We start from the raw sequence: 26,055 nt of genomic DNA, 5'->3' as shown, positions 1-26,055 counted from the left end.
TTTCCCATAATTTTATCTAGGGTGACCGTGGTTATCAAGGTGAAAGAGGCATAAAGGGGGGCAAAGGGGACATGGGGGATTCGGGTAATCCAGGCCAGCCTGTGAGTCCTGCTGTACTGTAGTATTAGAGGTTTTAAAATTTGAAAGACAAAAAAATTTGACTGTTGTAGTGGATTTTGCATGCATTTCTAATCTAAGTATGAGAAGCATAAATATGACTATAGCGTGCGTATTCAAGATTTTGTACAAAGCTCTTTAGAGGACATCCTTAAAGGAGCAAACAGTAATATATTTACTGTACTTGGTCATAAAATTATAGGAATGCTGAAGCAGTATATTCTCTTTGAGAAATGCCCAGTCCAGAGCGGAGCTCTACAGGAGTTTCAGCCTAAGATCCCACCCTCTGTCCAATCATATTACAGTCCCAAACCACACAAACATAGCATCTTGCAACTAAGAAACGAACAAGTGAACATAGTTAGATATTACCGGACCAAAGCCTCAGTGCCCTTCTAAAAATTATCATCATTACCCGAGACAGTGGGAATACGAGAGGAAATAATGGCTATGTGTTTGAAAGATAGAGGCAGCATAAAGCAGCAAATCTACCAAGACCGATCCAGACTTGGTTATTTTTTTTTCCTGAACAGGTAGCAAGTAATTCCTGAAAAAAATAAAAACATAGAAGTATGTGCATTTTATACAAAAAGGTGAATAATATGATTGAAAGGTGTAAATACTATAGTTTGTTTTAAAGGAATTGAGGCAGATTAATGTACATTAATATGTGTGTTTTAAACAATCAAGGAGTAAGAATTTTGTTTGAAAAGCCTCGCCTATTTAAGGTGAAATGGAGAATTCAAGCTCTGAAATACACCACAAATATAAGCTTTTCATTAATAGGTAAATGGTGTAGACTTGGGTGGCACGGTGGCGCAGCAGGTAGTGTAGCAGTCACACAGCTCCAGGGACCTGGAGGTTGTGGGTTCGATTCCTGCTCCGGGTGACTGCCTGTGAGGAGTTGGTGTGTTGTCCGCGTGGGTTTCCTCCGGGTGCTCCGGTTTCCTCCCACAGTCCAAAAACACACGTTGGTAAGTGGATTGGCGACTCAAGTGTCCATAGGTGTGAGTGAATGTCTGTGTTGCCCTGTGAAGGACTGGCGCCCCCTCCAGGGTGTATTCCTGCCTTGCTCCCAATGATTCCAGGTAGGCTCTGGACCCACCGCGACCCTGAACTGGATAAGCAGTTACAGATAATGAATGAATGGTGTACACTTGGTTGTGTGTTTTAAATTGTTCAAATGGGAAATAGTAAGTGTTTTGAAATAAGAATTCTTTATAAATCCTACCACTATCTTTAGCTTCACATAGCTATCAGTTTATGGTGGAACAGAGAATTCAGGAAACTGGTGAAAAATGGAGGAAAGACTTGTATACGAACATATTTAAGGTGGAACCAAATGTTCGTATACAGAACAGTACAGTAAATATGAATCAACAAAGATCTGCCTCCTAAAACGACATCTATAGTGGACATCTATGAACATTTTTCTGTGTACATTGGTTTATTATGGCACATTCGTTTTAGTTATTATGGTCCTAAGTTCTTAAACTCATCTCTTGCTTGTTCATGTATGTCTTAGTGCATCCAAAGACCACAATGCATCTTCAAGGCATCCTAATGACATTCATAAGGCACAGGCTATCCTAGGCACATAGTAACTTTATGGTTTTTATAATGCAAAGAGCGTAATGGGTCATAAATAACATTCTGTTTCTTCTTTTAGGGTAGGCTTGGAATGAAGGGAGAAGCAGGGATTACAGTGAGTTGTCTTCCCATTTCTCCTATACTTACTAAAACAGTGCTCAATAAGGAAAGAAATGTTTCTTGTAATTTCTTAATTAGTTATTCTTATAAAAAAAGTGTGTGTGAGTGAAATATGATTAAAATTAATGCTTTGTTTTAATGTGATAACGATTCATCCTCTTTATGTGGCATTTATTATCAGAGAGAAGACATCATCAGAATGATTAAAGAGATTTGCGGTATGATATTCCTGCCTTTGAAATTTAAAGTTCATTATACCAATATTAGTTTGGACCCTGCAATGTGATTGGCTGAGAGATGTTCCAGGAGTGCCAATATTGAATGAAAATGTCAAGATATATGGTTCAGCACACCCTTGATCTGTTTTTCTTTTGTCTTTGTTTTTTTTAATGGGATGTGATGAGCACAACTCAAGATGTGTTTTCTATAATCTGACCCTACTGTAAAGAGTAAATAAATCATGACATTTTCCTAACATTATACATTGATCTATGGCTCTGGCATTGTACTAGCTAAAACAGACAGGAGCTCTGAACTACAGCCTTGGTTCACGTCTAAACTTGCGAAAACTTCAAGCTCCAAGGTTTATGGAAAAAAATCATCTAGTCAAAATGTGCTATCATAGAACTATTTTAATTTGTTGAATGTTGATGTCCACTCAAGTTTCATGCTATAACAAGATGGCACTGGTGTACGGATCCCTCTCATGTATTTCTTAATTAATTAATTAATGCCAGAATGGGAGATACTGGCACTGTTGTACTGATCTTGATATGTCACTGCAGTACACCACTGCCAATATCTCACACTTTAGAACTCTCTGTAGTCTATTATTGCTTATTTAAATCTGTCATTTCCATTGATGTCTGAAATTTTCTTTCACTGTAAACCCTTCAGGCTGTGGAATCAAATGCAAGGAGCGTCCCATGGAGCTTGTGTTTGTGATAGACAGCTCAGAGAGTGTTGGGCCAGAGAACTTTGGGATCATAAAGGATTTCGTGATGGCATTAATGGACAGAGTGACAGTGGGCCACAATGCCACACGGATCGGAGTGGTGCTCTACAGCCTGGAGGCCAAAGTCGAGTTCAGTCTGGCCCGATACATGACCAAACAAGACATCAAACAAGCCATCCGAAAGATGCCTTATATGGGTGAAGGTACATATACAGGCACTGCTATTCGAAAGGCTACACAGGAAGCTTTCTATGGTGCCCGGCTGGGGGTGAGCAAGGTTGTCATTGTAATCACAGATGGACAAACAGACAAGCGGGATCCTGTGGTCCTGGATACTGCAGTGAGAGAAGCCCATGCAGCCAACATTGAGATGTATGCTTTAGGCATTGTTAACATCAGCGATTCAACACAAGCAGAGTTCCTCAATGAGCTGAACCTCATTGCTTCTCAGCCTGACAGTGAGCACATGTATCTGATAGATGACTTCAATACACTGCCAGGTAAATCTACTGCTCTACTTATAGCAAAATTTGGATTGTTAAAGTGAAATCAAGTGAATTTTTTTCCAATACATGTATTAATTGAAATATTTGAAGCAAATTTTTTTCTCAATAATAATAATAATAATAATAAATTATTATTATTAAGTAACACTTACTGTATATAGCGCATTCCATAAACCCAAGAATGCTTTACAATCAATGAGAAGAAGAAAAAATAATTTGTCATGTCTGGACCCAACTGCTAACTTCATGTCCCCTTTTAACCCCCTTTTAAGTGCTACCTTGGAGGATGATGACTTAGCAACTGCCACTAACACAGCACATTTAAATAATGCTTACTTCAAGTCCTGTTCGATCAGACCCCAAACAACCCAATTTTCTAGCAACATGAGTGGGTTCCTACAAACTCAGAGAAAGCAAGTTAGAGTAAAGCTTAGAATCATACTCCCCAATTTCTTTAGAACAGTTAGCTATATATATATATATATATATATATATATATATACACATACATACACACACAAACATTCTACTGTCTAACAATGTAAGCTTTTAATATTATGACACTGTATATTACATCAAGAATATTCATAAGATGCCTGGGCAACAAGCATCCAGTTTTTTTTTCTCCTGGCACCTTGGTAATTAAACGAACTTCCCTTGCATGTCTGAACAATAGCATCGTTTTTTTTACTTCAAATATGGCCTGAAGACCCATCTCTTTTAAGAGTACTTAATAAGGGCAAGATGAGTGCCGATTTAAAATATTACAGTTTCACTCATGTTGCACTATTTTATTTGAAATTTTGACTTTATATTGTAGTAGGTGAAAATTGTCACAAAGTACAAATTCCCCTTATACCTTAAAAGTAGCACAGATGAACCTTCACCTTCTTTCAGTGCGCACATCTGTAAATGTGTTTACGCCCCATCTCATTCTCCACCCACTCTTTCATCATTCGTCTGCGACTCAAAATATGCTCCCCATCATTTGGCAGGATTAGGGTTTTTTAATGTTTATTGCATAAGAAAAAATGGTTTCAAATCCAAATGTTCAGTCATAACTGCTTGTTTCATGCATGACATGCTAACAATGTTTAATTAAAAATAAATAAATACAATTAATTAATAAAATAAATTCACTTAAGGGTTCTTTAAAGTCCACAAGTCAGGCTTTAAGATTTGACACTTGGTTGACACCAGTTTTCAGCACCTAACATCAGTGTCTAAATGCACAGTTTCGTTTTTTCTCTGTTCTAAAACCTTACACACAAAAAAAAAAAAAAAAAAAAAAAAAAAAAAAAAGTGCAGGGGACATTTCAGGAATGGAATTTGAAAGTACTGAATCTTCGCATTTTTTTTTTTAGCAGAAATTACCCACAGATGGGAGCAAATTACTGATTAGACAGATATAGTGTGAATCATTTATCCATATATATGTTAGATTTTGTTTTAAACTTAGACTGTGGGCATTGAGTTTACTGACTAAAAATTGATTGATTACATTTGATTAATTTGCTTTTTCAGTCAGCTGTTTCAAACCTGGAGTTGTCTTCAAAAATAATTTTTCTTGCAAAGACATTGTTGTTGAAATTGTTGGTTTAATATACACCAGGACTGCCCAGTTCTGGTCCTCAAGATCTACCACACTGGAGATCACAGAGCCAACAAACTGAGCTCTATTCAAATGCCCCTGAAGGCATCTGTTACCTGGATCAGGTGTTTGATTAGTGTTGGAGCAAAACTGTGCTCGGCCCTGTGCAGGGCTGGCGCCCCCTCCAGGGTGTATTCCTGCCTTGCGCGCAATGATTCCAGGTAGGCTCTGTACCCACCGCAACCCTGAATTGGATAAGCGGTTACAGATAATGAATGAATGAATGAAAACTGCTCGGTTTTAGGTCTGTAGGTACAGGATTTGGTAGTCCTAATGTAAGTCAACCCAACAATTTGTCTGTCAAGTTTTCAGTTGACTTTGCAAGAAAAAACATGCATACAACATATTCCAAACATTCACAAGATTAGTTCTGTTTTTTTAAGGTGCATCATTTACTGACAAACTCAAATTTTGGCATATACACAGTTTTCAGTGGTATTATAATCTAGAACTAATCACTAAACACCATTAATCTCTGATCTCTGTAATGATCTTGTGGCTGAATGTGTTCAAAACAGTTTTCCCAAAATTTATGAAAGGTGCAGGTGTGCTTCAGAAAATCTCAATTCATGTTTCAGCATTATTGAAGTAATTAATACCAAAAGTCACATCTTCTCATCCTCTCTCTAGCACTGGAATCCAAACTGGTCAGTCAGTTCTGCGAAGACGAGAATGGAGTTCTGTTCTTTAACCGCATTAATGGTAATGGATATGGTAACAATGTCAACCACTTTAACAGTTACACAAATGGATATGGTCACAGTGGAAATCACATTAAAAGTCAACATGAACACAGTCATATGTATGAGAGCAACACAGCGGATGTCCAATCAGGAGGAAAACAACCTGGCATTCATTCTGAGAAACGTGTTACTCCATCTAGAACTCATACTGGAACACAAATTGGAATTCATACGGGAATACACACTGGCAGACAGGGCAGTCTGCCTGCAACAGTCACTCCAGACGTGAGTATAGTGTTTACTGTACAAATAAAAGTCAGATAAACCTAACCTATTTGCAGCATAGTTTTTTTTTCCTATTTGCAAGCGTATATTGTCACTTACCAAAGAAAATCAAGTCTCCTTTCAGTCACTTTTAGTTTACTACTTTAAAGGAACAATCAATACAATATTTACTGTACTCAGTCATAACATGACCCGGGTATGTTAGAGATGCCTATGTCTAGATTAAAGGTGTAAACTCCATTGCTTGTGTCGCAGTCACAAAGCTCCAGGGACCTGGAGGTTGTGGGTTCGTTTCCCACTCCGGGTGACTGTGAGGAGTTGGTGTGTTCTCCCCGTGTCTGCGTGGGTTTCCTCCGGGTGCTCCGGTTTCCTCCCACAGTCCAAAAACACACGTTGGTAGGTGGATTGGCGTCAAAATCACCTTGCACCCAATGATTCCAGGCAGGCTATGGACCCACCGTGACTCGGTGTAGTGGAAATAGTTATGGACACATTGCGGTGACATAAGCACTACATAGCTGAGTCAACGATATTTAATTTTTATTTTAATAATAATTAATATTTAATTCATTTTGCTAAGCTCCATGTTTGGGAGCCATTAAATAATATGTAGTGTCTTTACCTGTCCAATTTTAGCTTAATCAAGTAGGTCATCATGTTAGATGACTTTACATATTATATAGCAGAATTAATTCTATACAAGAATTAAATAGGCAAATGGTGTATGAAATACAAGATACGCGAACTGTAGAGGGTCCAGTGTGGGGGGGGGGTAGGGTTTTGATGTGCCTCATGACGAGCCTCTCGAAGCACTTTGATGACAGGTGTGAGTGCAATGGGACAATAGTCATTGAGGCAGGACACAGAAGAATTCTTAGGCACCGGGATGATGGTGGTGTTCTTGAAGCATGTTGGAACAATAGTCAATCATACTATGTTAGTTCAATGCTAGATTCGTCGTTGTACGGGAAACGCATCCCAGAACTGCTAAAAAAAATCTGACACACACACTATATAAAGCCGAAAGCATGGACTGTGGCACTCTTGCATTTCCATGGATACATATACAACTTGGGCAAACTGACGATTTATTTATTCATTAAAATATTTTGTATGTTAGATTATTAAAAAAAAAAAAAAAAACTTTCATGTATTTAATAAGGATTTTTTTTTCTTTCTAAGGTCTCTCGAGGGCCACAAACAGCAGATACTAACTTACATACCACCCCAGAACACAGCAGTGAAACAATTCCACCAGACAAAAGTACAACTTCACATCGCAGACCTTCATCAGAATCCAACTCAACATCGTCAGCATCATCCAAATCACTGCATTATGTCCCTGCACCTCAACCACCTTTACCTAAAGGTAAATATATATAAACAAAGTAAAATATGCTCTCACACTGTAATCCTGAGACGTGGGTGGTTTCTGGCTTCTGGATATGGCAATTCCATATCTTCTCCAACTTGTAAAGCCTGTCTAGGGGACAGACCGTAAGTTTTAGAGATCTGCAGGTTTAGAGACTATTGAATCTGATAAGTTGTCAGAGTGCAGGGTTGCTCACAGCAGCACATTGAAACTAATGTGGCAGCTTACCCAGGGGTGGATTGAAACAGGGCAAGCCACCAACAGAGCACTAGAGAAATAGGCCTCAAGTGTAGAGACACACAAACAACCCCTCTGGAAGTTAGGAACACTGAGACAAAATGAAACACGAGAGGAAAACTAAAGATGTCAGGGGAAAACTGATCAGCTCAGAATTGAGCAAAAGAAAACAAAGAGGGAAGGCTTTGGTGGAGAAGAAGAAGATAGAGTGACCCAGGAGAAAACTCAATAGCCTTTACCAAATTACCAGCCAGACTTGCATGGCACTCTGAAAAGAGAGACCCAAGACTGAGCACTGAGGTGTGTGTTGGCTTCCCTTAAGTAGGAGTAGCCCAGGTGGAACCAATTGCCCAAATTAAGAGTGCCTCTGTCTCCCTCTAGTGACTGGGGGTGGCTTAGCAGGCAGCCTCGCCCCAGCCCCAGGCAGACCTCTTACAGAAACTGTTTTTTTTTCCCTACTGAATAACACTGTTGTCAATTACAAATAAAATAATAAGTGCCGCTTTGAAATGTCACAGCTTATATGTTTTTTTAAAAATGTAGGCATGCTGTGTTAACCATATTTATAAGCAGTTATCATCCAGAAACATGTATAATAATTTCTAAGGGATTCATAAGCAGTAGCATTCATTCATTGCAATGCTGTACTGGGATAGTCCTATGTGACTCTTTTGCCCTGTTTTGTGTGTTCCTGCTTTTTTTCCTTATTTGTCATGTGTTTCTTTAGCACATGGCTCTGTTTTGTTTTGGTTCCTGTTTCCTCCTCATTTTGTTTAGCTCCACCCTAGCCCTGCCTTAGCCCCCACTTGTCATCAGTTATCCCACCTATGTCACCTTTCTTGCCCTGCTCTCTTGTTATCCAACCCAGATGTTCCTTGTCCGTGCTCGTTGTATATATACCACTTTGGCTTCAGTGCTCCCTTGTCTGGTCTTGTGTGTAGATGTGTGTTACTGTGTTCTAGTAGTTCTACACCTGACTGGCTGTTTTCTGTTTGTTTCTGTTCAGTTAATCTAGTGTTTTCGCCTCCCTGCTCAATTGTTTTCTCTGTTTATGGGTTTTGTTTTTGTTCTTGTAAATAAAAGATATTTCTTGCATGTACGTCTGCCTCCTCATCCTCCCTTCATCCGCGACAGAAAACCAGACCACATAAACTGGGCGTAGTGAGGAATCCTTGGGCTAGGGGTGCCATTTGCCATACTTTGTTTCGTACAAGTCCTGGCACACCTGTATGTTTTGGAGGCACAAGGGTTCTCCACAGCATGAAAACAATGGAGCCCTCACTTGAGGACTGCCCCTTCAAGGCTGGGGAAAATCTTGGGGGGAAGTTGATGTTTGGTACCATGAGGATCCTTTGTCTAGAGACTTCCGGGACTTCCTCATGCATGCACCCATTGGACCTTCTGAACTGGTAACACCTCCACCACCTGCCCCCGAGCAGCCCCAGCCCCTGCCTCCATGGACATTGTTGCAGGGCACCCTGCTGCTCCTGTTCCAGTGAATATGGCAACGCCTGCTGCTCCTGCTCCAGTGATTGCGGTGCCTTCATCCACTCCTGCTCCAGTGATCCTGATGCCTCCAGCGGCTCCTGTTCCTCTGTTGACTGCTCCTCCAGCCACTCATGCACCAGCCACTCATGCACCAGCCACTTATGCTCCTCTGTGTCCAGCTGCTTCTGCTCCAGTGTCTGCTCCAGTCTCTGGCTGTTTATGTCCATGAGTCAGCCACAAGGACTTTGAGGCTGACTTCCAGAACTGTGTCCAGGCTGGTTTCTCAGACTATGACACAGATTCATACCTGTCCTGGGCACTCACCTGTATTTGTATTTGTACCCGTGTCTTTTCTTGGTTCTGTCCTGCTCCTGTCTTGTCCACAGTCCAGTCACCTGGTTTTGCTCCTGTCTTGTCCACAGTCCAGTCTCCTGTCCAATCTCCATTCCAGTACCTGTTCCAGTCCAGTGCCATGTCCCAAGTCCAGTTTCATGCTCTGGCTCCCATCCTGTCTATATTCCAGTCTGGTGTTGAGTCCCCTTTGCTGTCTCAAGTCCAATCTCTGTTTCAGTCTAGTTTTTTTTTCTCCTGCTCAGTTTCCTGTCTTCTCCCGTAGCTCCGCCCTAGCTTGGCCTTAGCCCCACCTTGCCTTCAGTGTTCCCACCTGTGTCTCCTTTGTTGCCCTGCTCTGCTGTTATCTTTCCCAGGTGTTCCTTGTCCATGCTCCTTGTATATGTACCAGTGGTGGATGCTGGTCTTTCAAGGAGGGCAAGCTCAATTTCGGCCTACATCATAAAATGTGTCAGTTTATTTATACGTAAATTCTACCCTCCATTCCTTTTTAAGAAAATGATCTGTGACTCTGTCGTACCAACAAGGCGTCTTTTCCAGGGACTTGACTAGTGTCCTCTCAATGGCCAGCAGAGCTAGGCTGCTTAAATGGCCTTGGCCCATGTGAAGTATGTCCGCCTGTGAGTGCTTTGTGACGGTGGAGGGGCTCAGCAGCACCTGCTGGACAGAAACAGCGATAGAAGTCAGAAAGAGTAATAGAAGTCAGTCTCCAAACACAAGCAGCTACAAAAAACCCACCAGAAATAGAAGCTCGATTTGTCGCTAATCATTTTTAACAAAGAAAATGCCGCTAAGAGGATTAAGAAAGTCTGGTTCAACTCAGAACAGAATGAAAATGTAATGCTCCCACGAATCTTTACACCAAAGGATCGCTGATTCGCTCATTTCGCTGTCAATCAAAAAGGGATTCAGCCTCAGACAGATCATCCAATCATCATGCAGAAGCTGAGCGTCCGGGCCAGCCGAGGCCAGCCCACTGCCCCATAGACACCCAAAGATGCTGAGCGTCCGATGGGCGGGACAAAGCCCAGCATTTACCCAATGACTTGTCTGCACTTCGCTGCTTCGCTATTGAGTGTCCACACTTTTTAAAGCACTGTGAATCTGCAGGAAAGCTGAGTCTTTACCAGTGATAAGAAGCTGATTCTGAACAAAAGTTGAGCGCATTATAGTGCATATTTATTCAATGACATGTACACACAACAGAATATATTTGATCACTTATTTATTGACATTTTAGGGGAAGCTGAGCTTCCCTTGCAGTCTTAGAGCACTCGCCTCTGATATGTACTCCTTTGGTTTCAGTTCTCACTTGTCTGATCTTGTGTGTAGATGTGTGTTTCTGTGTTCTAGTAGTGTTGTATATGTCTACATCAGTCTACAACATTTTCCTGTTTGTTCCTGTTCAGTTAAGTCTAGTTTGTGTTTTTGCCTCCCTGCTCATGTTTGTTTTCTCTGTTTGTTCATTTAGTTTTTGTTCTTGTAAATAATACAGCTTTATAATACAGCCTGCATCTTAACATGTATTTGCCTGGCACTTACTGTGTATCTTCACATGATTTATGGTGTATGTTCCTGTGTTTTAAAGTGTATTTAATGGGTACTTACATTGTACCTTCCCATATCTCCATTACAATTCAGTGCATCTAAAATACATGTTTTTACGAGTACATCCCAGACACATAATGCATCTTCTCACATTTTAAAGTGTATTTACAGCATACAACTAAAATACTTACCAGCCCGCATATATACATGTACGTCCCTGACACTTACTGCATCTTCTCAGGGTTTTAAAGGGAGATTTAATTGGTACTTACAGTGTACCTTCCCATAATAAACAGATGAAGATTTATTTGAATCAGTAATAAATTAGTTACCTGTTCCTACTGGTACCTTAACAAGCTTCACTCACATTCCAGGGGCTTATTGTGCTTCTAATTGTCTTGTACTTCATTGTATGGTTCTGAACAATATGATGAGCATTGGCTCCATACTTTTGAAATGTTCTCCCAAGTCAGCTCAGGATATAAAGAAGTTCTTTCTCAAGTGCACAGCTATAAGACATGCAAAGCTTTATACACAAGTTTTTATTCAATAATTATGAAGAAACCACAAAGTAAGTGTTTTTCTCTCATTCTTGCACCATTAATACAGTGAAACAATGGGTAGCGGGCTGGATTACGTAGTGGACAACTGTTATCCCAGTTTAATCTGTAAAAATACAAAAACAATGGAGTAAGCTTTATTTCTGTGCTGTGTTGTTCAAGATTTGCTCTGCCATTGGATTGCAGACACCCACACATCATAGTAATGTGGAGCATTTATTTTCCTTGTCTACACAAAGTGCACAAAAGATGGTTAACACTGTCAACAAGTTTTAAATTAATTTAAATTAATTATATTCAACAAAAAACATAAAACAATGTTCTACGAACAATCAGTTCCTGTAATCTCATGTCATAATTTACATTCCCCTTTAACTGACACCTTAACTCACCTCGATCTCAATCGTGAGTAAGTTAACATACTAAATATATACCTAGATGTTGGAAATAAGTGGGTTTATAAGGTGATTTATGTTGACAATTAGAAAAAACATAAAATACATTTTCAGGCCTAAAATTAAGGAGCCGCACGATGGCTTCTCTCAACACCGTGTTATAAAGATGAGTTGGGAAACGGTGTACTACCAACACGGAAAGGCTGTTGAAACTCCCCTTTGTAAACCTTTCTCTAAAAAGCTTTTATTTAATTATTTATTTATTTATTCACTAAGTGAAATACAAGATATAATTATTAGAAAAATAATAAGCCTCTGGAATGTGAGTGAAGCTTTCCAGCTTAATTAAAATATTAACAATGACTGTCATACACATTGTATGTACACCATAAATTCAGAGAAATTACATGGTAAAATATCGGAAATTACACTTATAGTCCCCAATATTTAAGTACCAGAAAGAACCCGTAAGTATTTGATATTTACCAATCCATATAAAGAATCTGTAAAGTACGCTATAAATATGAGGTAAATTTCCCTTAAAAGGCTGGAATGTACACTATAAAAAGTGAGGAGATGTACTGTAAGTGCCAGGGAAGTGCACGTTAAAACACAGGCTGTTAAGTGTCTATACTTACACGTATAATAAAGTTATGGGAAGTTACCCCATAAGTACCGGGTAAATACACCATAAAAGGCGTGATGGTACATTGTAAGAACACATTAAGATGCGGGCTGTATTATAAAGTGTTACCTTTTTTTTTCAGAAATCATACCCTTGGACCCTCGTTGTGAACTGACTTTGGACCAGGGTCCATGTCGTGACTATAATATCAGATGGTATTATGACAGACAGGCCAATGCCTGTGCACAGTTCTGGTATGGAGGCTGCAATGGCAACCGCAACCGCTTTGACACAGAAGAGGAATGCAAGAAGACCTGTGTGGTTTTACTGGCAGGTAAATCTTCAATTTCTAAGCACACTGTCACATTCAAAATACACTTAAAGTTCTTTGAAAAATCAACTTCACACGATTTTCCATTTTATAAAACAGCTTTGTCATGAGTATATAACGTCTATGCAATGCAGTATTAGAATCCAACCCACAAACCAGGTTACAAAAAGGTTTCCTGTATGTTGCATGCAAGTATATATTTTCAAGAGAGATCTCCAAACCTCATGAGTTACACAGTGAAACATTAACGCAACACAAATGTCACATTTTTACTTTATAATTACAGCTTCAAAAATCATTGTGATGCTGCATTGAACTGTAATAGGAGAAAAGAGTTGCTGTTACAGGCTCAGCATTGTAGAAACTGCAAAATGTAACTTTTGGGGGTGGGCCAAAATCTCTTGCAAGAACTGCATAATGCATAATTGGAGACGGCACAGAGAAAAATAGGCTGCATCCCAAATAGTATCATACACAGATAATGCATCCAAGACAACTACAACCAGATAATGCACAAGTTGGATAGGAAAATATGAAATTTATAGTTGAATATAAATTGTTTTGAAATGTATTAGTGTTCTCCTAAATGCTGTTGTGTTCTGAGTGTTTGTTTGCTTCGTATGTTGTGATGTGACTCAGAGTTCAGTGGAATTTATTTTTCATTTGTTTATCATTGAATTATTTATTTAACCATTTGTGTATTATCTTCACAGGTGGATGAGAAACAGAAAATAGCAATGAGTGGTCATTACCTCAGTTGTCAATCTCGCTGACAAATGTGCACATAAAGCATAAAGCATAGTATTTACACATACTTTGCATACAAATTCATTGATTACATTAAAATATGTTATTTGCATATACCTTATTCAGAGAAACTGTATTTTAGCTGTATTATTCCCTCACGTCCATTTGAATTGCCATTTCATTGTCTATTAGTGAATAATATCTCAGGAGGTCAGTAATAGAAATAACCTGCCTAACATGTATCTGACTCATCTGTAGCATATAGTAATTTACCATAAATAATGCTGTCCCTTTACGCAAGAAAAGCTTTATTTTTATTTTATTATTTTTTTTTTTTGGTACAATTAAGGTACCTATTATTGTCTAAATACAGAGAAACTATGTCTGTGGTAATCCTTCTACAAGGAATACTGTTTGTCATGCTTGGTACCTCAACTTACTGCACATGCTAAATAATGCAGTTCACCAATTAGCGTAGTAGGTTTAGAATGATTTTGTCTAAATGCAGCTTTATTGTTAAGTTTTTTCTGAATAATATGCAATGCAGTTGGCTTTTTGTTTTATTTTGTTTGTGTGGTTGTTTTATTTTGTTTTGGTGACACTGAGATATGCACAGAAGGCCCCAACCATGTTTGTTGCCAGGCCTGCTTGCTGGTAACTGGAGTGATCCTGGTTTAAATTAATAATTAGTTAGTGTTTTATGTCCTGTTCATTTGAGGCTGAATACAAGCCATAACAAGAATGTCTATAAACAATCGTTATTGTATAAATAACACTGTAATGTTGCAGTGTAATGTTGGTGATTGTAAAGCATGTTTTTTTTTTAATAAAAAGGAAATAAAGCATACACTCTTAATAAAAAAATGATTAAAATATGTTGATGAGTTGTCTGCTCAGAATAAACACTCAGGAGATGCTTATCATGCCAGTGTGATCAAACCTCCTGACAGGCTCAAGATGAGATGTGTGTAACCTAAGTCATTCTGAACATTGCTGCCAATTTCAGTCAAAACGACAGGCTTTGAGACCTGCATTGGATAGACAAAGTAGAGATGGAGATAACAATTTAAATGTGATTTTTAAAAAAAATCATGCATTCTGGTGACAAGATGAATACAGCCAGTGGGTGGAAGGGGTAAACATGCTGGGACAGAGAGAGAGTGACAACTGAAAAAAATAATATGAAACGGGCATGATAAACTTTGTTTAATAAGGCATATAAAGGCAAAATTAGAAGTATACACAAATGGCGAAAATAAGTCAAGACTCCTAAAAGTTAAACGTCACTGCACCTCAAACAGGAATGCCACTGTCAAGGAAATAACAGAATGGGCTCAGGAATACTTCCAGAAAGCATTGTCAGTGAACACAATCCACCGCGCCATCCGCCGTTGCCAGCTGAACATCTACAGTGCAAAGAGGAAGCCATGTCTAAGCAAGCTCCACAAGCTCAGACGTTTGCACTGGGCCAGGGGTCTTTTAAAATGGAGTGTGGCAAAATGGAAGATTGTTCTGTGGTCAGATGAGTCACGATTTGAAGTTCTTTATGGAACACTGGGACACCATGTCATCCGGACTAGAGAGGTCAAGGTTAACCCAAGTTGTTATCAACGCTCCGTTCAGAAGCCTGCATCGCTGATGGTATGGGGTTGCATGAGTGCTTGTGGCATGGGCAGCTTGCATGTCTGGAAAGGCAGAGAAAATGCAGAGAACTATGTTCAGGTTCTAGAACAACATATGCTCCCATCTAGATGTCTTCTCTTTCAGAGAAGACCCTGCATTTTTCAACAAAATAATGCCAGACCACATTCTGCAGCAAGCACAACATCATGGCTATGTAGGAGAAGGATCCGGGTACTGAAATGGCCAGCCTGCAGTCCAAATCTTTCACCTATAGAGAACATTTTGCGCATCATAAAGAGGAAGGTGCGACAAAGAAGGCCCAAGACGATTGAACAGTTAGAGGCCTGTATTAGACATGAATGGGAGAGCATTCCTATTTCTAAACTTGAGAAACTGATCTCCTCTGTCCCCAGATGTCTGTTGAGTGTTGTAAGAAGAAGGGGGGATGCCACACAGTGGTAAAAATGGCCTTGTCCCAACTTTTTGGGGATTTGTTGACGCCATGAAACTTTGAAACAACACATTTTTCCCTTAAAATGATACATTCTCTCAGTTTAAACTTTTGATCTGTGATTTGTGTTCGATTCTGAATATAAGATTAGATGTTGGCACCTCCACATCATTGCATTCAGTTTTTATTCACAATTTGTTTATTGTACCAACTTTTTTAGAATCCGGTTTGTACATTTTCAGGCCTAAAATTAAGGAGCCGCGCCATACCTCTCAACCCCGGGTTATAAAGATGAGTGTGGAGAAACGGACTATTCCCAAACGGAAAGGCTATTGAAACTCTGCCTCTTTGGACAACTTTCTCGAATAAGATTTTTTATTTATTTATGCACTGTGGTGAACTACATTATCTAGTCCGCTCAGTGAAGTACAAGATATAATTATTAGAAAAATAATAAGTCCCTGGAAAGTGAATGAAGCTTGCCCTACTGAATAAAAACATAAAACAATGATTGTCATACACATAGTATGTACTACATAAATTCAGAGAAATTACAAGGTAAAATATCGAAAATGATGCTTATAGACTACAATATGTACCAGAAAGAACCCGTAAGTATTTGATATTTACCAATTCATATAAAGAATCCGTAAGTTATGTGAAGGTACACTATAAGTATGAGGAAAATTTCCCTTAAAACGCCAGAATGTATGCCATAAAAAAATGTTGAGAGGCACTGTAAGTGCCAGGGAAGTACATGTTAAAACGTGGGCCGGTAAGTCTCTTCGATCTACTGACGCGTATAATGAAGTTGTAATGAGGGACTTCCAAACAGGAGTTTGAATCAAGTGCAAGTTTAATAACATAAAGTCGGCAACAACAATAAACCAGGTCAAAACCGTGAGATCCGTCCAAGGTACCAAGCATGCAATCCAAAAGACACAATCCAAAACCAGGAGCCTAATAGAACAGGGGTGTCAAACTCATTTTCACAGAGGGCCACATCAGCATAATGGTTGCCCTCAAAGGGCCAGATGTAACTGTAAGACAGTATAAATGTAACTAAATGTAACCAAATGTAATGTAGAATAAATGTAAGTACTCCTTAATGTTAAATAAGTCTGAATTTATTACTTATTCAACTTATAAATATTTGCATAGATATAAAAATATTTGCTTGTTGCTCTGTTAACATAACATAAATCCTGTTAATTTGTCAGGTTAAGAAACTCATTACTCCATCAATCAACGATCAAACTATCCAAGTGAATAAAGAAAAATATCATCAAACACAAGTTATGACCTTCTGTATACATTGCTTCAAAAATGCACCCCCTGAAAAAGACTTATATGCGTGAGTGATTTCTTCAGCTACAATAAAGCTTGCTTTCACACCTGCATCGTTTTGAGCTGTAACACTCTCTTGTGAACATATTCTGCTGCGATCGCAGTTTGCCTTTTAATTCTTGTACAATTTGTAGCATTTCTTTAAGGCTAACTTTGGCATACTTAGCTCACTTATCAAAGTGCAGACGTAAATTGTACTCCTTGACAACAACCTCATAACACAACCGGTTAAGACATACCGGTTTTTCTCCTTAAAGCACAAACATGCATTCGCCTTCCCATCTCTCTTGAAACTGTCTTCCATTGGCATGAATTTTTCTTTTCCTGCACATTTTGGAATCAATATTTGTACCTATTTCTTAATTCCACTTCGAAAAGGATGCACTGTAATCTAGTGGTGGAATGCCGTCACTTGGCGGGCAACATAATCGGCATGCATTGTCGGAAATGTAGTTTAAGGTCAATGCACGCTTTAGAATTAGTGGCAGAATAATTAATAATTAAGTCTAAAAGCGTGCATTGACCATAAACTCCATTTCCCACAATTCATGTCGATTATGTTACCCGTGAAGTGACGGCATTAAGCCACTAGATTGGAGTCAATCAGATCTTTTAAACTCTTGCGGGCCACATCAAATCATACAGCGGGCCACATTTGGCCCGCGGGCCTTGAGTTTGACACGTGTAATAGAACAAACCAAGGGTCCATACACACAAAAGTGTGTTCCACATTTTTCCAGTACAAGAGTGCTCAGAATTCCAGTGAAAATACCAAACAAGACTTCGCAATGAAGTCTGCAAGACAAAGGGCATTTATACCAAAATGGCAGACACAGGAATCATGTGATCAGTTCTAAAATTCTGGTGAGAGCGACCTCTGTTGGTGTGGAGGATTGGCAGCAGATGTGACAGAACCACCCCTCTGACGGGCGACTCCTGAAGACGAAAAAATTCTTTGCCATGGGCGACCCCTCTGCCTAGGGGCAGGTCTGTTTGGGTGATCACGGTGGAAAGACGGGTCCAAGATGTCATCTGATGGGATCCATGAACGTTCCTCTGGTCCATAACCTTCCCAATCCACCAGATAATACAGTCGTCCAGCATGGCGTTGGGAGTCTAGTAGTGCATGAACAATATACGCTGGAGATCCATCCACTTCAAGAGGGGGAGGGGGTTCTGCCACCTCTGTCTGCACCTGGGAAGAGGCAGATACAGATTACAATAATGACACATGAAAGGTAGACGAGATACAATAGGACCTCGGCAGTTCTAGTCTATATGACACTGGTGTTATCTGTCTGATAATCTTAAATGGGCCAATATATCTGGGACTAAGTTTTCTGCATGGCAGTTTAAGTCTCAAATCCCTAGTAGATAACCAGACCAATTGCCCAGGTTGAAATTGCTGTACGTCTCGTCTGTGCCGATTTGCTTGTAGATTCTGCCTGCTAACTGTTTGTTCACTCCTCCTCATCGATTCATCAACCGCAGGTACCATTGATGGTTCTCCTGACCAGGGAAAGAATGAAGGTTGAAAGCCAAGGATACACTGAAAAGGTGTAGAAAGAGCTGTAGAAGAACTGACCAGAGATTTTTGAGCATATTCAACCCAAGGTATAAACCGAGCCCAATCAACCTGAGATCTGCTACAATAAGAATGCAGGAAGCGACCAATTTATTGAATAAGCCGTTCTGTTTGCCCATTAGACTGAGGGTGAAACCCAGAGGTTAGACTTACATTAATATTTAACAACTTACAAAATTCCTTCCAGACGTGGGAAATAAATTGGGGTATAAATAATATAAATATAAATAATCCGACACATTTTATGATGTAGGATTGAGCTTCCCCTCCTTGAAAGACCAGCATCCGCCACTGTATTCTAATATATGGGGGCTCTTATCTGCTTTTGGGTGAGAGATGTAGCAGAACTTATTCTGTGTTCCACTTGTTGGCGGCACGCCCGGAACAGGTCAAGGGCAGTTCTCAGTAAAAGAGAACTGAAAGTGTATTTTATATCCTTACAAAGCTACAGAAGTAAAAGTGTTCTCCTCTCACAGAAGACGAGGTATCAAATCTTCTTAGAGGCGGCCGTTCTACATCCTGTCCACTGGATCCCAAACCATAGCCCCGTCCATTGTGTCCGCAGCCACTCATGTAATCAATTCTTCACTAACCTCTGGAACATTTCCAAACACCTTCAAGCAAGCTCAAAAATCTTCTCTTGCTCCTTCTATAGTAGAGAACTACCGACCAGTCTCTGTCCTCCCCTTCCTGTCTAAAATCATTGAAAGAGCTGTCTTTAAGCAGGCAACAAAATTCCTCTCCCAACATAACCTTCTTGACTCTAACCAATCCGGCTTCAAGAGCAGCCACTCAACGGAAACTGCTCTTCTGTCAGTAATGGAAGCTCTTAAAGATGCCAAAGCAACAGGTCAGTCCTCAGTTCTCATTCTGCTCGACCTATCAGCAGCATTTGATACGGTCAACCACCACATCTTACTAAACAAACTCACTGACATGAGCTTCAAGAACAATGCACTCTCCTGGTTTGAGTCTTATCTCACTGGACGATCCTTCAATGTGTCATGGCTTTGACAAACATCAGTGCGACACCACCTCACCACAGGTGTGCCCCAAGGCTCAGTGCTGGGACCCCCCCTTTTTGCCTTGTACACCACCTCTCTCGGCCCAATCATACATTCGCACGGCTTCTCCTATCACTGCTATGCAGATGACACACAGCTCTATTTATCCTTTCCTCCAGGAGACACTTCAGTGGGAACTCGAATCTCTGACTGTCTCTCTGACATATCTACATGGACGAAGGAACATCACCTCCAATTGAATTTATCCAAAACTGAACTACTGGTCCTCCCAGCCAAGCAAGCTATTCTCCACAACATCAGCATCAAGCTAGAGTCCATATCAGTGGCTCCCACCAAGGTTGTAAGAAACCTAGGTGTCATGGTTGATGACCAGCTGACCTTCGCAGATCACGTTACCGCTGTAGCTCGATCGTGCTGCTTCTCCCTATTCAACATAAGGAAGATTAGGCCATACATAACTCAACATACAACACAGCTCCTTGTTCAGATGTTAGTAATCTCCCGTCTAGACTATTGCAACGCCCTCCTGACAGGTCTTCTGGCCTGTGCTGTGAGACCGCTACAGATGATCCAAAAATGCTGCATCACGCCTGGTCTTCAACCAGCCTAAAAGAGCACATGTCACGCCCCTAATAGTTGAGCTGCATTGGCTACCCTTAGCTGCTCGCATCAAATTTAAATCACTAATGATGGCCTTCAGAGTATTCACTCGTTCTGCTCCCCTCTACCTCAATAGACTCTTAAAATCATACGTTAGTGCCTGCCCTCTCCGTTCCTCAAAGGAGCGCCAACTAACACGACCAACCCCCCGTACAGGTCAGTTGAGGCTATTCTCATCTCTGGTACCACGCTGGTGGAACGAGCTTCCAAGCACTATCAGAGCAACAGGAACCCTCTCCGAATTCAAGAAATCCTTGAAAACCCAGCTCTTCTGAGAGTATCTTTTGCACTGAATATCTTTCTTTAATGCACTTATTACATCCTGGCATATTGCACTTAATGTAAGGTATTTTGTATAATTTGTGCTGTAGTTCGAATATTAAATCCTCTTTTGTAAGTCGCTTTGGATAAAAGCGTCTGCCAAATACATAAATGTAAATGTAAATAAATGTAAATGTAAAAGGTATAAAAAGTGCACCACCGTGCAGCAGACCAGAGCAGCTCTCAGACTTCGGTAATTCTTCTAATAAAAGACTTCTCATTGCATTAAAGCTGACTATTGTGATGATTCAATATGATAAATCATTTATAAACTCAAACCTTCCATGACAAACTTGGCATCACAAACAGAATGGGGCGAACCACTGAAGGCTAAGAGGTCAGAGGAGGACGCTCCACAGAGCAACAGGCTCAGATCTTGAGGAGGGATGGGCTGATCTTGCAGTAGGTACAGGACAGTTTTCCGGGCCCTGAGTAGACTCTGCTTGCTCAGGGAAGCACCCACCCATCTACGGACCTGGAAGTAACTGAAAGTTAATTTAACTCGGTTCACAAGAGATCCTTTTTAAAATCTGTCAGGGACGGTACTGTAGACGCAGCATGATTATATATGTATACGTATATAGATTAAGAAAAAATCTGTCTGGCATGGAACTGTCAGAACAGTTTAGTTATATAAGAGAAATATAACTACTAAGGATCACTGTGGCACAGAGTCCACTCCTAGGTAGATGTATCTAGACAAAGAATCAGAGCTGACTCGAAAGGGATGTGAACAGTGAGAGAACTTGATAACATCAACCATGTTGTCGACTGGGACCAAATTAAGCAGTGATATTGTGCTTTGAGGACTCTTACATTAAAAAAACAACAACCTATGAAAATGTACCAGGTATATAGACATTGTGTATGTGTTGTGACTATGTGCTTGTGATCATTGCTATGTTTTCAAAGTGGGTAGAAGCCTAATCACTCAGCAGGATACTCTGTTGCAAAAGCACTAAAGAATAGAATAGTATAGACTAGAAAGCCTTTATTGTCATTATACGCATGTACAATGAGATTAAGAGCCACTCCTTTTTCAGTGCAAACATACATGAAATATAAAATATAACACTGTAACACTAAAAGAATAAAATAAGAAAAATAAATAAAATAAAATGGTGCAAAATAGTGCAGAAGAGGATTTCTATATACAACTACAAAGAATACAAAAATATATATATGGTGTTATATACATAGTTATTGCACATAAATTGAATATTGCACATTATGGATGCTGTTTAGTGGGAATAATGGTATTTAACATTATTGCACAGTAAGTAATTTATCAGTGTTTTTGTCAATTATCTTGCATAGTAATGGATAAGGAGTGGATAAGAAGTCCAGGAGGTTGGGAGGTTAGATTATGAGATCAGTGCATGTGTGAGTTCAGTGTGGTGAAGAATTTCGGGGAAAAACTGTTCTTGAATCGGTTTGTCCTTGTTCTGGTGTGATGGGGGCTAGGTCAGTGCTGTGCTTCCTGAAGTCGACAATGATCTCCTTGGTTTCCTTGGTGTTTAGAGCCAGTTTTTTCTCTGAGCACTTTAGTGGAAATAGTTATACACACGTTGCAGTTGCATACGCACTACATAGCGGAGTCAATGATAATTAATTATTATTTTATTAATAATTAATTATTTAATTCATTTTGATAAGCTCCATGTTTGGCAGTCATTAAATAATATGTAGTGTCTTTACCTGTCCAATTTTAGCTTGGACAAGTAGGCCATCTTCACATATTATACAGCATAATTAGCTAGAATTATTTATCATTAATGAATTATGCTCATTGACCCGCCGTAGGTTCTTGACTCTGAAATTGAATCTGAACTGGAAGTAATAATTCTATACGAGAAAGGTGCACACACAAACAAATAACCAAGGATTGGTTTTATCACACAACTGGTTTATTAATTGTAATATCAAATAATGAATATTGATTATACATTCATATAATGAAATGGATTACCGCCATACATGAGGGAACAGGGAGATTAATATATGAGGGAATTTCTCTATGATAATTACCCTAAAATCTAGGAAAGTCTAATGTTTATCCCAGCAAGCATTCAGCACCAACCCTGAGTAATGAAAGAAATGAGACCATGTGACCTTACATATCCGCTGAGATGGACTGGCGATAGCTGGGAGTATGTCGCTGACGCACTGTGCTTTCCGGCACAACTTCCTGGAGAATTGCAGACGTGGGTCTTGTAGTTGCAGCCACAGGGTTTCATTTTCTCCCGAGGTTTTCAGATACAGCGACACCTCAGTCAAAGCTGGTGGCATTCTGAAGTTCTCTGTGTAGATTCTTCATCATTGCTGATCTACCACCTTGTGAGAGACAGTCCAAACAGGTCTTTCCTGGGCCTCATCTCAGAAGGTCATTCTGAGGGTGCATGTGGCCATCTTCGTCATTGCTGGTCTGGAAGCTTTGTCGTGTTTTTGAGGGTCAGAAGTATAATGTTTCCTTCATGCTCTGGGTGTGGCATTTTTGCTAGAGTTACTATAGCTTTTCTTAATCTATAGTTTTCTATCTGGACCACGCTTTAGGGGCCCAAGACTGTTTAAGAAAGCCATGAGCCTGATGCCTGCAGAGGAGCCTGAGTCATTTTCCTCTTTAGCCTTGAAAAAGGCTAAAAGCCTTTTAGCCTTGAAAAAGGCTAAAAGGGATAAAGTGGAAGTGAAGCAAAGAAGCATAGAGAAGAAGCAGAAGAAAGAAGCAGGGCAGAAGAGTGTGTCATTTGGCGCCACTGGTTTTAACCAGAGTTTAGAAGACCCGCCTTTAATACCGATTGAATAAAATTGGAGCCTCTCTTGCTCCTGATTGGCTGTTTCCTGTACCTTGATAGTTACATCACATAAAATTTATGACCCTTAACAAGACAAAGGATTGAAGTCCATCCCTTTTTTGAATGAATGCTCCAAGATTTTGAATCATACTTTTGCAATATAAAAGAATAGATGTTAACACAAAGTAATATCATTAAGAAAACCCTGTTCTACATAATTATTAACCAACTACACACATAGTATGTGGTTACCTTGGTTCTACATAAATTCATATAAAACAAAAATGATTTTAAACACATGTAAATTAATCCCACCCATTTTGGTTGTCCAAATGGAATTAATTTCAAACTGTTGTGCACATATGTAACTTCAAATTGTTTAAAATCAATGGGAATTAATTTTTAATTTTATATTTTGAGAAGTTCTCCATTAAGTAGCTTTATACAGAGCATAACTGATCCTCAGGAGTGTCTCTCTGCATTCTGCATTTGAGAAGAGTTCCATGATCCCCCAAGACCTGGTCGTAAAACTTTCCTTGAAAGGACCTATAGTGTCAGTTTTATAACTCTCTGACACAGACAGCCAGGCATCAATTTGGGGCCAGTTCTTTCTGAAAAGCTTCTTTACAGACCTCCTGTCTGTAAACTGCCTCATCTCCCTTAGAGATGAGTCCGACCACTGTGGTGTCATTGGCAAACTTGTTGTGGGCTGGACTACAGTCATGGGTGTAGAGACAGTACAGCAGTGGGCTCAGCACACACACCTGTGGGGAACCAGTGTTCAGTGTATGAGTGGAAGAGAGGTGGGGGCCAAGTCTCACAGTCTGGGGCTGGTTGAATAGAAAGATTTTTATCCAGGCACATGTGAGAGGGGGGAAGCAGAGTGTGTCTAGTTTGGTGATGAGTATGTCTGGAATTATTGTATTGAAAGCTGAGCTGTAATCCACAAAGACCATTCGGATGTTGCTGTGCTGCTGTTCCATGTGACTCCAAGTGACAGCTTGACTGTATGCATCACGGACTACATTAATTTCTGTGTGGAAAATACTGTGCCTACCAGGAAGTTACGGTGTTTTACAACCATGGGTGACCCATGAATTAAAAGCCCTGTTAAATGAGAAGAAGATGGTTTTTAAGTCTGGTGACGAGGAGGAGCTTAGGAGAGTGCAGAAGGAGCTGAAGAGAGGGATAAGGAAGGGTAAGGACAAATACAGAAGGAAGCTGGAGGATCGCCTCAAGGGGTGCAACACCAGAGAGTTCTGAGAGGCCTGAAAACCATGGCTGGCCAAGCAAAGAACATTGGGAAGGGTCCTGAATCTGGAGGACAGGACTGGGCAAATGAGTTGAACCTTTTTTTGATAGATTCGACTGTGTCATCCCACCCTCCCCAATTCATCAAAGCCCGGATTCCACTGTGAGGTTGAATATTCTAATAAAGCTGAAGGCAAGCTGGTGGGCACACGCTCTAGGACAAAACTCTCACCATTTGAAACAATGTTTGGATGACCCCCAAATACGAGATGTGCTCCTAAAAGAGAAACATTGGCCCTAGAGGACAATCACATGCAGAAATATTGTATAACGCTATGCTTTGTGTTGTCTGATGTGCACAGGAGAGTGAAGGAGTCCCTACCTAGCCCAGCTGTGATGCGACACACAGTAAAACCAGGAGTTCTGAGAGGCCTGAAAACCATGGCTGGCCAAGCAAAGAACGGTGGTTAGGGTCCTGAATCTGGAGGACAGGACTGGGCAAATGAGTTGAACCTTTTTTTTTGATAGATTCGACTGTGCCATCCCACCCTCCCCAATTCATCAAAGCCTGGATTCCACTGTGGGGTTGAATATTCTAATGAAGCTGAGGGCAAGCTGGTGGACACACACTCTAGGACAAAACTCTCACCATTTGAAATAATGTTTGGATGACCCCCAAATACGAGATGTGCTCCTAAAAGAGAAAAGATTGTCCCTAGAGGACTATCACATGCAGAAATATTGTGTAACGCTATGCTTTGTGTCGTCTGATGTGCACAGGAGAGTGAAGGAGTCCTTACCTAGCCCAGCTGTGATGCGACACACAGTAAAACCAGGTGATTGGATCCTAACCAAGGTCTAAAAAAGTAAAAATTGGAAAGCCTGCCGTTGGCAGGGACCATTCCAGAGACGGATGATGAGTCAATACCAAATGCTTCAACAGATTGAGAATGATCCTGATCCTTCTACCACAATTCAGAACTTGATTTCTTGAAGATGCAATTTGAGCAAACAAATAATTCTTGTGTGGGAATAGACCAGACTTTCAATGATTAAGCGTACTTAGTGTAGCCCGGTTAAAAAACTAACAGTTAATTTTATATATTTTTATTTTAAAAATGGTGTAGATGTTCTGATACATGTTTCAGTGAATTCGGTGTGTATCAATAAACGGAAAATTCACAGCCACACTGCAGAAAGGACAAAAGAGCATAAAACAGGATGTCTATGTCGTGAAGGAACTGGTTGCACCATTATTAGGCCGTCCAGCAGTCACAGCACTGCAGTTAGTTGTTAGGTTGGAGGAAGTCAATCTAGCAGAGGCGATTGCTCTAAGACTGCAAGGGAAGCTCAGCTTCCCCTAAAATGTCAAAAAATAAGTGATAAATATATACTGTTATGTGTACATGTCAGTGAATAAATATGCACTACAACACACT

At 40.1% G+C, this 26,055-nt stretch overlaps 1 protein-coding gene across 1 annotated transcript in view; it reads left to right on the top strand.

Annotated features, from left to right (window-relative positions):
* col28a2b (collagen, type XXVIII, alpha 2b) overlaps window positions 1–13,649 on the top strand; it is a 76,247-nt gene extending 62,598 nt beyond the window's left edge. Inside the window, exons 28-35 of the mRNA XM_066664056.1 lie at window positions 21–101; window positions 1,787–1,822; window positions 2,009–2,045; window positions 2,725–3,282; window positions 5,570–5,907; window positions 7,090–7,276; window positions 12,626–12,817; window positions 13,528–13,649. Of these exons, the coding sequence (XP_066520153.1) occupies window positions 21–101; window positions 1,787–1,822; window positions 2,009–2,045; window positions 2,725–3,282; window positions 5,570–5,907; window positions 7,090–7,276; window positions 12,626–12,817; window positions 13,528–13,535 (1,437 nt within the window). The 3' untranslated portion in view covers window positions 13,536–13,649. The remainder of the gene's footprint in view (window positions 1–20; window positions 102–1,786; window positions 1,823–2,008; window positions 2,046–2,724; window positions 3,283–5,569; window positions 5,908–7,089; window positions 7,277–12,625; window positions 12,818–13,527) is intronic.
* Window positions 13,650–26,055: the final 12,406 nt, after the last annotated feature.

This window comes from Hoplias malabaricus, chromosome 3 (genome assembly GCF_029633855.1).
Source record: "Hoplias malabaricus isolate fHopMal1 chromosome 3, fHopMal1.hap1, whole genome shotgun sequence".
In the NCBI taxonomy this organism is placed as follows: Eukaryota; Metazoa; Chordata; class Actinopteri; order Characiformes; family Erythrinidae; genus Hoplias; species Hoplias malabaricus.
This window is presented reverse-complemented; position numbering and strand designations above follow the sequence as displayed.